General features: G+C 35.1%; 2 protein-coding genes across 2 annotated transcripts in view; one reads left to right on the forward strand and one right to left on the reverse strand.

Annotated features, from left to right (window-relative positions):
• Positions 1-7,174, forward strand: part of LOTGIDRAFT_135330 (hypothetical protein) — a gene marked incomplete at both ends in the record, with an annotated part of 7,848 nt that extends 674 nt beyond the window's left edge. The window contains 8 exons of the mRNA XM_009069008.1: positions 2,347-2,434; positions 3,504-3,599; positions 3,866-3,993; positions 5,122-5,271; positions 5,592-5,724; positions 5,944-6,094; positions 6,412-6,502; positions 6,857-7,174. Coding sequence (XP_009067256.1) covers positions 2,347-2,434; positions 3,504-3,599; positions 3,866-3,993; positions 5,122-5,271; positions 5,592-5,724; positions 5,944-6,094; positions 6,412-6,502; positions 6,857-7,174 — 1,155 coding nt within the window. The remainder of the gene's footprint in view (positions 1-2,346; positions 2,435-3,503; positions 3,600-3,865; positions 3,994-5,121; positions 5,272-5,591; positions 5,725-5,943; positions 6,095-6,411; positions 6,503-6,856) is intronic.
• A 712-nt stretch (positions 7,175-7,886) lies between these two features.
• On the reverse strand, positions 7,887-13,132 carry LOTGIDRAFT_198301 (hypothetical protein). Its single transcript, XM_009069009.1, has 4 exons — positions 13,054-13,132; positions 10,938-11,103; positions 10,131-10,353; positions 7,887-9,109 (listed from the first exon to the last, which is right to left on the reverse strand). The coding sequence occupies exons 2-4, from the start codon at positions 10,938-10,940 to the stop codon at positions 7,983-7,985; spliced, it is 1,353 nt and encodes a 450-aa protein (XP_009067257.1). The 5' UTR covers positions 10,941-11,103; positions 13,054-13,132; the 3' UTR covers positions 7,887-7,982.
• Positions 13,133-16,221: the final 3,089 nt, after the last annotated feature.

Raw genomic sequence — 16,221 nt, forward strand, 5'->3', positions numbered from 1 at the left:
TGCAAGTTATGCCCCTGGCCAAAAATGTCAATAATGAGTAATTTAACCCGGATGTGCCACGCCCACTTCAATTTTTTTTGCATAGGTTAATTAATATTCAGAATGTTACGTTATGTTCGAAATGTAAAGCTCCTACATAATAAAGGTCAAAAGATATAGGTCAACAAACGTCAACAAAGTTCAAAATCGAAAAATGAAAAAATCCAAATGTTAAAACCCGTTCCTTTTTTGAAACTATAAAGCTGAAACAACTGAGCTGTTAACACAAGGATGAGGTAATTGTGTGCAAAGTCCCTTTTTGAACAAACGCATCCTATGCGAGTTATGCCCCTGCCTCTAAATGTAAACAATTAGTAATTCAACCCGGATGTGCCACGCCCACATAAGTTTTTTTGTCAAAAGTGAATTCATATTCAAAGTGTCTACTATTATTCCAAATATCAAGGTTCTACATCAAATAGATCATAAGATATACATATACCAAGCTCAAAAAGGCGCAAATATTGTAAAAAAAAAAACTCAAATTTGAAAAAATCCCGAATTTCAATTTTGCTTTAAAATAACGATTGTTATTTATCTATGTAAAGTGCATGAGAAGCACATTAGGAAACCGATAAAATTAACCCTCTAGGTTAATTAGGTCACGTGCTAGAGCAGTCCAAAGTTGCGAATTTGGCTTTTTACGGATAGCTATAAAACCGGAAGTACATGTCGGAGGTCAAAGTATCAAATGATAGCCAAGGTCAATGACCTTTGACCCTATGAAGGTCAAGGTCATCAAAGGTCAAGGTCACATGGTGTGATCGTTTAAAGCTTTAAAAAATTTCAACCGGAAGTTGCAAAAAAGCAAAAGCGAAATTCAAAATTCGGCTCCCAATGTTTTTTGCGCAATCGATTGCAGAATACATTCACATCAAATTTGAGCATATCAACTTTTACCCTGAGGCCCCATTTTGAGTTTTACAAAAGTGTGTTTTTTCAATATGGCGGCCAAAGTATCTCTTCCGGTCTGGATTTTATTTTAAAATCGGCCATAAAATTTAATTTGCCAAAGATCAGCCAAATTTTGTTGACCTACATAAATTACACCGGAAGTTATTCAACCGGAAGTAGATTTGAAGTTCAGTCGCTTTCCTGTTGAAAATCGGAAATGACGTACAAAATTTGACTGTATCATATTATTAACATTAGTGAAGTCTCTTTGCATTTAAAATTTCAGATCAATCGATGCAAAAGCAAAAAAGTTGCAAAAAAATCGAAATATTTGATCGAAAAAAGTGAGCGACGAATTTTCGAATTCGTAATTTTTCAAGTGCTATCGGGTCAGAAATTACAGGTAGATTTTAAAAATGAAAACCCGAAGAAAATCGATGCAAAAATTCGCCTTCTAGAGCCGATTTTCGACGTTTTGCACATGTTGAACTGTGGCACTTCTGGTTTTGCAAAAATGCTCCTATTTATATTTATGCACATCGTCACCTATATAGAAGGTCTATGAAATTTGAAACGTTGCTGCAACTACTGCAGTCTAAGCTCGGGAAGGTGTGGACGAAACGAAAAAGAATGGACATTTCGATAACAAACTGAGACTTTGCTGAAAGCAAATAATGGGATACAGTCAGAAACAGCACGCAGGTGCGTGAGCCTTGAGCCATTTCTGTCGGCTGCAAATTTGACTATAATTTGATAATGAAGCAGCATCTTGGACAAATTAGTGTTCATAAATAATGGAATAAAAATCAATATGCCTATAGATAGTTCCATTGGATTCCTATATTTTGAAAATCTGATTTCGGCGAAGGGAGGGTTTGATCCTTCCAAATGTACATGCCAAGGATGGAAAAAATACTTCCTATCAAAACAACTTTCCTAGGTTGAACAGTGATTGAGCAATACAGCAATTAATAAGCTGTTGGACGCCATCTTGATCAGAATTATATTAGCATTAACACATTCTATGGGTATGAAAACCTGGGTAGCGACACCAAAATCATCTTTCTAGGTTAAAAAGTAACTGATCTATTGCAATTTGAATATTTCGGCAGCCATCTTGGACGCCATCTTGATTTTGACCGTCTATGCATGGTTCGATTTTAGTAGACTTTTAGTATGTTAGTAAGTAGACAAAATGCTAAAAAAATCCATTGAGAAACCTTCTCATCAATTTGTTGGAGGTTGGAGGTGAACAACAGCTCTATTCTACTTATTTATTTTTCCACATAACATATTGTGGTAGATTGACATGAAGACATTAGTGAACACATATTGGTACAAGCTGAAAAATTAAACGATCGTCTATTCCAATTTTAGATAAATGTGGGGCTAGTTGTTTTGAATTTTTTTAAGGGAGCAGTAGATCCAGCAATACAAGCTCTATGGTCCCAATGGGCACCGAAATATGAGAAAACACAACTTACAGCTTTATCTTATTCAGGTAAACACAAAACCAATTTCTCGTAAAACATTGGACATAATATCGATCATCCGAGAGCATTTAATTCGAGTGGTACGATAGAACCTTGTAGGGGAGTGGGGAGTAGGTGCAAAATAACCTGACAGAGAGAGAAGAAACAGCAATTACCATTTATCAGACGAAAGACATGACAGTGACGTTCGAATGGTCGACAGGATTAATTCAAAATGCATTTTCACTAGACACATTGATACAATACAATAAAATACCTGGTCAACAGAATCAATTTAAGAGACTTGATAGCCTTTCATCAAGTCCACGTGTTAACATCACAGGATTGAATTAAACGACACGATCAGCTTGCAGAATTACGTCGACAGGCACGATCACCTGTCAGAATTACGTCGACAGGCACGATCACCGACAGAATTAAGTCACGATGCACGATAATTAGACAGAATCATGTCGACAAGCACGATCACCAGTGCATCACTTTACATTATTACGTCGGCTGACATGAATGAGTTGAGAGACATGATAGGCCGACAGAATAACGTCGTCAAGCACGATCAACTGGAAATATTTAGTTGGCATGTACGATTATCTGACTGAATTTTTCGATACACGATCACTTGGCACAGGTATAATCGCCTAACGGATGTAAGTCGAAAGACACAATCACCTGACAAAATTAAGTTGGCGAGCAGGATTACCTGAAAGAATTTTGTCCGAAGACACCATAAACAGAATTATGTCGAGAGGTATGATAATCTGACAGAATTAAGTCGAGAGGCACACGATCGACTGACGGATTTAAGTCGAGAATCTTGGTTACGAGTAATCATGTTATCTAGGTGAGGGGTTTTTAACCTGCTTTCTTTCTATTACCCCTTTCATGATTCTTGGTTGTTTATATTACCCCTTTCGACTTATAAATCTGTACTATTTCTTGATTTTTTCTTAGGATTTGCCTTTTTTGCAATCTATTTCAAATCGGAGAATAAAACCTAATTAAAAAGAGTCACATAAAGGGACAGGCGCGCCATTTTCGAGGGTTGAAAACCCTTGATCTATTTTTTTGTCATTTCAGGACTAAGTATAGCCGGGATAACAACATTTCTAGTTTCTGGTTACTTATGTACAATTCCATTAGATCATGGGTGGCCTTTTATATTTTATGTTTTTGGTGAGTTCCGGGGTTTCTTGATCCTATTTCCAAGTTGTGTAAGGAATCTTGCTCCATTAAGACTAGGCCTTTAGGAGTCCGAGTGCATTTGATGATAATGTATTGGCGGTACTGAGATTGGATTGCCGTCCAAAGAACTGGTTTTGGTGAGCATCAATAATGTAAAAAATCTGATTCCACGGCCATGACTTTCCGGGATCTCTTCAGTGTTTGACTAGGAACTCGGTTAGTGCTTAAAGATTGATAAGCATAATATGAACTTTCAGGTGGGTTTGCTCTACTACTAGTTTTTCCATGGTTATATTTTGTGTACGATTCCCCAGATGTACATCCTCGTATTGAAATGGGCGAGATTAAACATACACATAATGGAAAAACAACCTCATCAAACAAAGTAAGAATTTCGGAAATATAACAACGTTGCATTTTCCATTCTAATAGCCTATTATTGTAGATAAATATTTTGAATTTTCGTCGAAGAAAGCCCAGGAATCGAACTAGATGTAGAACAGATTTATCGTGCGGGCATGATACAATTAGAACAAAAGTCGTTTGCAAACCAAGCTGTCATCTGCAAAATACACTTGACCACTCACTGATGATGGGTGGGTTTTAAAAGCCAACCGCCTACCGCTGCCAACCGGCATACCGGAGTGAAAAAAACCCGCTAAAATGAGCATTGTTAAATTTAAGGATCATAGATTTTCATACTACAAAACGAAACTATTCTATTTGACGGAATTTTTGTTGATGTCAATATTATGGAATCAAAAATATTTTAAAAATGAAACTAAACAAATTAATATTTCTTTTGTTGCTTTTCTTTGAGATATTTTCCTACACATTTTCTGATTCAATCCGTGTTTAAAATAGCAATAATCTATTTTAAAAACAAAATTGGGCACACAATAAAACATACAAAAACCTCTGAACAAGGTCGTTTGTTTCAGAGTTACTTCCCTTAACTTTTTACTGTCGTCGGGAACATGGAGCATCAAAGCCAAGGAATCTTTCTTCCACCTATAAGAATTTTTTCAAAATTAATCCTTGACGTAGACTATAATAATTCTTGGAATGCTCCTCCTGTTAATCTAACAGAATCATCGATATATGTAGTGGATAAAAATCTTCACCAAGACGTTTTATTTTTAAAAGAGATTATTGCTATTTTAAACACGAATTGAATCAGAATATCTCGAAGCAAGAAAAAAATATTAATTTGTTTCGTTTCATTTTTAAATAATTTTGATTCCATAATATTGACGTCAACAAAAATTCCGTCAAATTGAATAGTTTCGTTTTGTAGTATGAAAATCTACGATCCTTAAATTTAACAATGCTCATTTTAGCGCCTTTTTTTCACTCTGGTATGCCGGTTGGCAGTGGTTGGCTTTTAAAACCCACCCACTGATGATCTGATGAGACTATATAGAAAAGGCGTTTTGTATGTTCTTGACTTTCTAATCCACATTAGGATTAAATGAAGGGATTCTTATACGCATACTGTATTTTTATTTTTCAGAAAATTCATCCACCATGGGGTAAAATCTTGACATCAATGGCATTTTGGGCAATAATAGTGGCCCATATCACATATTCCTGGGTGACATCATGGGTCTTGGCATACTTACCAAAATACATGAAAAATATTCTTAAATTTGACGTAGAAGAGGTATGTGAAGGTGGAAATATATAAAGATAGCATTTTGTTTTTATACGAATACATTTCACCAGGAGCATTGTTCATCTCAATTCATGACACTTTATCTACAAGAGATCTGATTTGATTTTTGACCATTTTATTGGTCGTAACCGTTTGTTTGTTCATAGATCACCATGACATCTTGTCTTACCGGGAAAAAAATGTCATCACATTCATCTCTTTCAGTACAAAAATAATAGTTCACGTGAGAAGGAAAATGTCCAGTTTCATAAACTTATATCCCTTTTCATAGATGATTCTACCTTTATGGTCATTCTCTTGAATTACAGGATGGTATAGCATCGTCCATGCCGTTTGTAGGTCGACTATTATCAGGTTATTTATGTGGCTATATATCAGATTGCTTATTAAAAAGATATGTTTTTAAAACTGCAACAGTACGTAAAATGTTCCAAGTTGTTGGTAAGTATCCATAAACATCATTTGATGATACTACACTAGAATATGTGATACTTCTACAACTCAATTCCATAATGTTATTGCTTATATGACGACTTGTCCTCAGAAATCTTGGATTACTTTATTGTAGCTACTTTTTCCGTAACAGCCCAATTGGAATAAGTCAAAGTTATCGTTGTTGACCATATTTGCCCTGTGATCATGTCACGGTTTTAATTTCAGGCTGTTTTGGTTGTGCAGGATGTACCCTAGCTATCAGTTTTCTAGGTGTTGAAAATCGTATCCTATGTGTAGTCTTGTTAGTGCTGGGATTAACATTCCAGAATTTTACCTCAGTGGCTTTTCGTATAAACCATCTAGATATAGCACCTAGGTATGTCGAAATTTTTATTTTTTGACAAGTTTTATGTTGTGTGATACTATACAAACCGAAGCGGACTAACAATGGGAAATTACATCTCGATGGAATGATAGCTGTGCAGAGAGCCAATGTATTGAAGATTGTGCAAGTTAAGAGGTTATCACACTAAATAAATGCTGCTTCTGTGAAACGTTGAGTGAAAACGGGGTAACTGTTGATTCAATGCTAAAAAGTAAAGTTAGGTAAGAGGTTATCACAGTTATAAGATCGTTTCTGATGCAAGAATACCTGATATTTACCATTATTTTATAATTAATTTTAATTCTTAGGTTTGCCGGAGTATTAATGGGCGTGACAGTAACAGTTGCTATGTTATCAGCTCTTTCAGCACCATTTATAACATCAGCTATTATAGTCGAGGTATTCAATATATATATTTTTCATAATTCTTAAGCAGGGTTACTTGACACATAAACGTCAAACTTCATTTACGAAATTTTATGGTCCTTATAGCGAACAAATATTACAAAACTGTTTTTAGCATCTTGGCAGAGTTGTTTGGTCAGACATAAATTGGTCTGATTGAAACTCATGATGTGGACATGTATTGTGGTGTTGCGCGCGAAGTTTCGAAAGGCCTGGTATCTCTCCTTGGAGGAGTCCACTACTATACCACTTTTGCCATGCTTTGGACGAAAATTTGATTTACAGAATTGTTTGTTTTTTTATTAGACCAAGAAATTATAATGCTTTGGTATTTACTTTATTTTTCAGGACACACCAGAAGAATGGAAATATGTGTTTTGGGTAGTGGCGGGGCTTAACATAGTTGGTGCCGTTTTCTTTGTTATGTTTGCACAAGGCGAAGTCCAACCGTGGGCAGAATGTTCAGATGTTAAGGTTGTCGAGCTGTCAGCAGAATCCAATAATAATAGTCCCAACGTTATCAAACACTTAAATTCAGATCTGCCAAATTACAATGACATCACTAACAGAGGAGGTGTCGTAAATCCCGCATTTACAATTCAAGACGAAAGATCATCCAAATCGTTCAAAGTGCCAGAGATACATGACAACAGTAACAAATTATAAATGTCCAAGACTCGGTTGTGTCATTCGCTTTGAGAAGCACTGACGCAGGTTAAGTTAGCGGGGACGCATGGTGGCCTAGGAGGAGATGTGATATTGACCTAAGCTGTACTCTTGAGTACAATGAAAAATCGCGACATGTTTGTGTACTGATTACTGAGACAACAGACAAGCCCGTGTTTAGAGTATTCATTTATCAATTCATCTAGTAGTCATTTAGTTTTTTTGTACAATAATTATTAGGTTCATCGGCATTTATAAAGAACGCACAAGCGTATTAACAAATTGACATTAATCTTGCCTTGGAATCACTTTCTCGGACATAGATTTCATTGAATGTTGCATACGTGCTATAATTCGGACATCACAGTTTCAATTTGTATCCACTAATCCATATTATATAAGCTTTATTGGACATCTGCTCATATTGAAAACTAATATGTATGGGTTATTAAAGCTGATTTATGGAGTAGATATCAAATACATGTACATTCAATCTGTATAAAACAGGGTTATTTGGGTTGAAATAGGTGATCTGTTTTGGGACAGGACATAGAAATTGCTACAGAAGTACTATGGTGTAGCATTAGGGCCAACGAGACTATTATATGACACTGTATACAAGGTATTCACGCAACAACAATAGGTAACCCCTTTAAAACCATATAAGAATTCTTCAGTTGGAAGCAAATAATGTGAAAGAAATTATCAGACAAGGTATTTAAAGCCAATTTATTTATTTCGATTTGAAATCCTGTAAGTTGCACAATGAGCAAATTTAAGTTTAAGAACAGAGCGTTTGATTTAATTTTTAATATTCTTCTCCCTCCTCTTCATCTCCTGCCTGATCATCCAGACCAACTTCCTCATAATCTTTCTCTAGCGCCGCCAAATCTTCCCTGGCTTCGGAGAACTCACCTTCTTCCATACCTTCACCTACATACCAATGAACGAAAGCTCTCTTGGCGTACATAAGATCAAATTTATGATCAAGACGAGCCCAAGCTTCAGCAATAGCAGTGGTGTTGCTCAACATACAAACAGCTCTCTGTACTTTGGCTAAATCCCCTCCCGGTACAACAGTTGGTGGTTGGTAATTGATACCGACCTTGAAACCAGTTGGACACCAGTCGACGAATTGGATGGTTCTCTTGGTCTTGATGGTAGCAATGGCAGCATTCACATCCTTTGGAACAACATCACCTCGGTACAACATACAACAAGCCATGTATTTACCATGACGAGGATCACATTTGACCATCTGATTACATGGCTCAAAACAGGCGTTCGTGATATCAGCAACTGAGAGCTGTTCATGGTAAGCTTTCTCGGCTGAGATAACTGGAGCATACGTAACCAATGGAAAATGGATCCGCGGGTAAGGTACCAAGTTGGTCTGGAACTCAGTAAGATCCACATTCAAAGCACCATCAAATCGGAGGGAGGCAGTGATCGAACTGACGATTTGACCAATCAACCGATTTAGGTTGTTGTAGGACGGGCGTTCAATATCCAAGTTTCTTCGACAGATATCAAAGATGGCCTCATTATCCACCATGAAAGCGCAATCAGAATGTTCTAATGTTGTATGTGTAGTTAAGATAGAGTTGTATGGTTCTACCACTGCAGTGGATATATGGGGAGCTGGGTAAATGGCAAATTCTAACTTGGATTTTTTGCCATAGTCGACACTCAATCTTTCCATAAGGAGGGATGAGAAACCAGATCCGGTTCCACCACCGAAGGAATGGAAGATCAAGAAACCTTGAAGACCAGTACATTGATCAGCCAGCTTCCTAATTCTGTCAAGGACTAAGTCAATGAGTTCTTTCCCAACAGTATAGTGACCTCTGGCGTAGTTGTTGGCAGCATCTTCTTTACCAGTAATAAGTTGTTCTGGGTGGAAGAGTTGACGATAAACGCTGGTCCGAACCTCATCTAAAATTGAAAACATGAAATGTATCTCTGATACACATACAAAAAATATAGAAAACTACTTTGCAGTCCCTTTAATGTTTAATTTTAAATGCCACAAAATCAGTCTTGTCTTGTTATTTCCAGAAAGGACGATTCTGAATCGCCATGAATGAATTTATGCAAGTTAAACACCTTCAATATTAATTATAATATATTATTTCATATTATAATTTATTATTTCTTATCATTACATATTATTTTTTATCATAATATATTATAATATATTATTTCATATTACAACATGTTCTTTTCATGTTATAATATATTATTTCATATTATAATTCATTATTTCATTTTATAAGTTATTATTTCCTATCATAACATATTATCTCTTATTATAACATGTTATTTTCATATTATAACATATTATTTCATATTATAACATTTTATTTCATATTATAACATATATTATTTCATATTATAATATATTTTATTATTTTCATATTATAATTTATTATTTCTTATCATAACATATTATTCCATATTATATCATATTATTTCATATTATAATATATTATTTCATATTATAATTTATTATTTCTTATCATAACATATTTTTTCATATTTTAACATATCATATCATATTATCATTTAATATTTCATATTATAACATATTATTTCTTATCATAACATGTTATTTTCATATTATAACATATTATTTCATATTATAATATATTCTTTCATGTTATAACATATCCGTATATAATATTATAATCAGATTTAGATGATTGCTGATTCAGTGAAGCCTTGACAGAAAATAGGTAACAGTTGGTGTAATGTTAAATACAGTATAATTAGTCACGACTTACAGTACGAATTTGTGAAAAATCTGCAATTTTAATGAGAGATAAGCCTTGCAGATACACCCTTATATTATGCAAAGACAACAGACAACGGTAATTCAATGGACAATGCAAATGAGATTAATTATCATTTTTCACATTGATTCTTTACTTCTTACCTCAAAAATGTAAATACCTACCCACAACAGTTGGTTCCAAATCAACAAAGACAGCTCTTGGTACATGTTTACCAGCCCCAGTTTCAGCAAAGAAAGTGTTGAAGGAATCATCCCCACCTCCAATAGTTTTATCAGAAGGCATCTGACCATCAGGTTGGATACCATGTTCTAAACAGTACAACTCCCAACAGGCATTGCCCATCTGGACTCCAGCTTGACCGACATGGATAGAGATACACTCGCGCTGAAATATAATTATTTAGATTACATGTAGGCCTATTTAGATAAATTAGATAATTTATGGTTTTAAAATTGCAGGGTAGCATTTCAGCACCATGCTACCGATCCGAATATATACACAAAATTAGATACACTACTTGTATTAAAGAGCATCATATTAAGGGCTGAGACAGAATTACAGACATGACAAATACCATGATGAACGAGAATTTGAAACAACACTGACATTGATTTTAACGCTGATTCAGTCATAGCATCTTTTTCACAGTTGTAAAACTAGCCCTGTCACATTTGAGACAGAACTTAATATTATACGGTCATTTTTTGGGGGAAATTGTTTTACAAAAGTCATTCATTCAAGACAGACATGTTGCATTTAGAGATCAACCAGTGCCAGTTACTGAATGATCTAGTCACGTAGCGGACGATCTCAGACATACATTAGCGAGAATCCATAGATTGCCACGTCAATCTATTTAAATATGGCGAATTTTCCTTCACATCTTCGAGAGAAATACAAAATAAGCCCTCATCCGGGTGTCACAATACCCCAACACCCATTCAATCAAAAAGTAATGACAGACTTACCATTTTGCTAATATTTTATCAATGGTAGAACCTCACTGTAGCTGATAATGAACTTCTGTGAGAGACTGTTTTTTTTTCAACTAACGAGTTCTACACGAAACCACTGTATTTTAATGGCGAATTACAATATGTTGCTACGGATGCTTCAATTCTATTGGTCAGTTATCTAAAAGCAGAACAACGGAGAAAATGAATGGATGAATTATCTGATTACGTCATGTATTGATCGTTTATGATTCAACACGAAGGCTCCGAGATAGTCTTAAATTATCACCATCTGTCTACAATGTCTGGCACCGGTGCCTTCACGACAACAAAGGGACCGTCTGTACAAAACTCGTCATCTCATAATCAATCAATAATTTTGACAAATTTGAAGAATATCGGAAAAAAGAAAGGACCGAAATTCGAAAATGTAATATTATTTACTTAATGCTTGATCCCAAAATTTGTAATTTAAATGATAATTAACAGAACATAATATCTGAAGCATAGGAAGAAAATAAAACATCACAATTTTCTGAAATAATTGCAAATGGCACCGTCGAAAATATTTCTTGAGTTTCTGACGTGTAATGTCATAATTTGATCAAGTGTTCTTGATACAAATCTACAGACTCATATCGGAATGGAAATAAGAGCAAACTAAAAGTGCTACCATACACATACAAAAGCTATAATAAAACCTCTCGTAAACACTATTAAAATCTGCCTTTTAAATTAATGTTATTTTAATCACAGCATTCAAATTCAAATTTCATACTTAGATAGGGAAATTGGCTGAAAATTGTAAACTGTTCCGCGAGAAATACTTCATAAACAACAAGTGAATATAAAGTGTATCCAAAAGTTCAAGAATTTCAGGAATGCCTGAATGACTATGGATTCCAACTCATCGACCTATACTCGAAATAATTTGTTAATCTAAAATTCAAACCACATGGTTTACAGTTTTAAACCTTCTGAAAATTGTCTCAATATTTTTCATCTGTTTTTTATTAGGTTTGTGCAGTCACATTAACCATAGAAATGTTCGCCATTTTGTGGGTTTGATTTGGGTTTTGAACATGGGTAAATAGTCTTCAGTTGTACTCGAAATGTATGATTGTCGCATAATTCCTTCAAAACTAGTCAAGAAAGGAAGAGCCGTCTTTTTAACTTTCAAGCGCGTATAATTCTGGACATACATGGATTTGAAGGCTCAAATTTCGACGGTGAGCTGTGGACAGTATTACTTACTGATTAGCTTAGCTATTAATATTTCCGTTTCTGAGACGAAAGTACGATTGGTCATTGGCTATTAGAAGTTTGTAGAGAAAAGACTATAATATAACGTATGTTTCCAATTAACAAGGTCAAACTGTTCAAAACATATGCAGCACAATAATGGTGTGAATTTGTCAAACTTGACACTGATGTACCAGACGAAAATGTCAAATAATTGATTCAAATTACATTTAACGTTGAAATATACTTAGGCTAAGTGTTACTTCTCATGAGTATCCATGACATCGGTTGAAATTTATGACTGTTTACTATTCCTGGGACGTAGGATGAGACCTCGAGGAGACGAGGATGTGCGATATTTCTGGCTGGTAGAAAACCTGATCTTGTATTTTGATTATTTTTTGGTTACTTTTGACCTTTTGAAATTACATGTACATGTACACGTGTAACAGTTTGCATTTTGGGGACATCCCACAATCTTTCACTGATTTTCTACCTAGTCAAAGATATTTCAGTTCTCGGCCAGCCTACGGCCATGTACTCTGGTATCAAAAAAGTAATTGGAGGGGAGCTTATATTATAATGAAAGTGGGTCAATAAATTACAGGTCATGCTTATATTACAATACCGATCACATAGTCCTTTGTTCATTCTTGCTGAATATTACTTTTTGAGTCGTTCTATAATTATAAACACTATAATGATACCATAGCCACGAACATGACATCACCCACTAGAACGATAACTTATGACATTTGGGAAGGTTCCACTTCGAGGAGACAGATTCTTTAAATATCTCCAAATGAACATGTCATATTTAACGACAACCTACTGTTCTATGTTATTGGAAGTAAATCATAATTGAAATAAACAAATGGAAATAACAAACCTTATATGCCAGTCTACAATACAATATGGCGCGACCTGCAATGCACAAACAAAAGGAAGTGGAGGAAGAGCCACTTGGTAATGTACTGAAATATAATATGAGTGAAAGTTGAGGAAACCAGACGAGTGGTTGATTTTTCTCTACACTATACTGACTCATAAAACATCATAGAAAATCAGCTAACAACTTTTATCATCGTCGTTCATTAACTGTTTGTTAAATCGTCGTGCAATTTGAGAGTTTCACCAGCTTTTACACGCATCACTTTTCAGGGTGAATTCGTACGTCTGAAATTAAAGTCTATCCAATCCTTACCCTAAAAAGATTCTGATGCCTGAGCAAGTGCTTCCGAGAGTTGGTCTGGTGCCAGCTCCCATCCCAATACCTAACCAGAATACTCTACTTTACCGTTCATGCTGTAAACATTGACATTTTTTACCCTGTAGGCCTATCTCAACACCATTCGATCTCTTCAGTTTTTTTCGACTTATAGTTCCATTTTACACATACAGAATTCACCAGTCTTTTTCAAATCCATCTTAATTAGCTCATTTGAGTTAGGAATATCTGAAGGACAGGATATCATATTGCAAACTTGCACAATTTTTATTTTTTCTATTCGTTGTAAAAAAAAAAGCCAAAAAAATAACTGTATATTCCCTTCCTTAATTGAACTAAAGCTTTATGAGGCCCGCACTTAGTGCAAAAATAGTCCAAATACGTTAATTAATTGTTCCATAAACAACATTTATTTAGTTTGAATTTTAGAGTATTTCATGCAAAAGAAGAACTGTCACCTCTTTCTCTAGATTCAATGCAATTCAATGCAAGAGAATTGAAAGGTGAAATAGTAACAATTATTTTCGGCATTATATTCTTTAATGAGGAATTTAAAAACGCGTTGCAACCTACTATAAGCTGTTGCCTAATCTGAAAAGATGTCTAATGTGTCCATAGACCTAATTATGAATTTTTGGGTCTATTAGATAGTCTTTTTTTCTGTAGTCTACCTACCACCCGAAACTAAGCCCAAACCTCCCCATATAGCCAGTGAAGAATCAACCCGACTAAGGCCTATGTTCTGTTGTCAGGCCTATCCAGTTGCCTAACACGTCAAAAACGGTAACAAATTTTAATAGTCAAAACGGTAACAGATCGACCAAAACGGTAACACAAATTTAGTAAAACGGTAACAGAGCTGCCAAAACGGTATGAAGATATTTTGGTTAAAACAGTACGGTAACAAAATAAAATTTGCGGACATACACTGGGACCGCAAAATAATGTCGGATTAGCGAGAGTGTCGGAGTGCTCAAAGTTTCAACATTTTTTAACACGGGCCACGCGTTACTATTTATATACATATATGTACTGAATGATATGAATGCCATTTGATCTAAAGGCAATGGCCTTGATCTTGAAGCGAAGTGATTGGCGGTGGTTAATCACTGAAGACAATTTACCAGTAGAATTTAGTTCAGCGATCTTTTGTTTTCATGTGATTTGATCCGGATTATCAATAAAATAAGCGATTATCTAATTGACGAACAGTGATTAAAATGAGTAGATGTCGGATTATGTTATCGTTTTGGTACATAATGGTTCACATTGCCAAAGGCTTTAAAAATAGAATCTAAAATCTTGACTCGCTATTAACTTCCGGTTGCTGCTCCAATCGCGCTACCCTTCCGCTATATTTCCCGCGAAGTTGGTGTGCTGTTGTTTTCGCAAGATTGTTTTAATGTTTTACCTTTCTACGAATATCAATGTTAAATAGAGATTCTAGTGAGTAACAGTAAATTTATAAGATCGCTGATTGTTTTATATCATTTTTCACAATTCTATTTCATTCGTTTATTTCAGACAAATGACAATGAAGCTGACACATTGAGTCAAAATTCTAAGCACTTTATATTAGGCTATATATAATAATATACATGTAATATAGTCCTAACTGTCTCAGATGTTGTCTGTTCCTACTGTGCTAAAACAGTTTACTAACACTGTACACTGGCACTGATGAAGCACAATCTTATCTTCATCTCTGCTTTCAGTTGGGATTAGGCCTACATAGTACAACTGCCAAGTATTGTACACTGCCTTGAAATTGTGCTTGAGGTGAACTGTTATTGACACAGGTGGCCTGTACCGTTTACACTGCACTGTTTTCACTGTGCCAGAATGGTTGGTCATCAGTGAGGTATATTATTTGACAAATTTTCTCTCAAAACGAAAATAAAACAGATAATTGCTGCTCAAGGAAATAATAAATAAAATAATTGGTCAATTACAAAGACATCAATTGTCCCTAATAAAGGCAGTTTGAAACTATTGTGCAGGATATAAGAAATCATATGACCATTTGGTCAGCCCTTTCTTTTAATTCGAACATGCTCATACCGTTATGTCTACTATGTCACATAATAATTTTAACCCTAAATTAACCCCAAAAATTTCTTAATTGTAGCCCTACAATTTCCCCTTATTTTTCATCAATGAGTGCTGGAAGCTATTGCAAACACATTACATGTCAAGGTTATTGTTGCACATGTGCATATCTCCTTGGATTAGTGGCATGTTTGCACTTCACTGATATTTTGCTGAGCCCTCTCAACCTGTTTACATTGCCACATTTTCTGCCAAACCCTGCTCGGTCCAGATACTTTTGGCAGTCTAAATGCAGGGCTATATCATAGTCCAACCATACATAGATTCTGTGGTATTCCTTATCATTAGTCAATCGGTTTGAAAGTTCATGGCTTTGACCATGTTACAGCAAACATATTAAGATATTAAGAATTATTTAAGTTACAGAAACAGTATGCAAGAACAGTTCGATTGACAGATCTAGGAACCGTTTTTAGAAAGTTCATAGATTAATTGACCTGTTCATAAAATATTTCCAAGATGCCTATCAATGGGTTTAATGATGTCAAGTTGCCATCACTCTTAAACACCCTGGAATCACCCACTACTGGAGAAGATGAAAAGATTGAAGCCTACAAAATCTTTTCAGAGTAAGTATCATTAGTAATGACAACCTGTTCTAAACCTAGAGTTAGACCATGCTTACACCTGATGGTACTTCTTGAGGAATCAAGAAAAGAGATTTGTTTGTTATTAGAATTGTTTTAATTGTACAGATTATTATTCAATGGTATTTGGTGG

Source organism: Lottia gigantea, assembly GCF_000327385.1.
Source record: "Lottia gigantea unplaced genomic scaffold LOTGIsca_97, whole genome shotgun sequence".
Taxonomy (NCBI): Eukaryota; Metazoa; Mollusca; class Gastropoda; family Lottiidae; genus Lottia; species Lottia gigantea.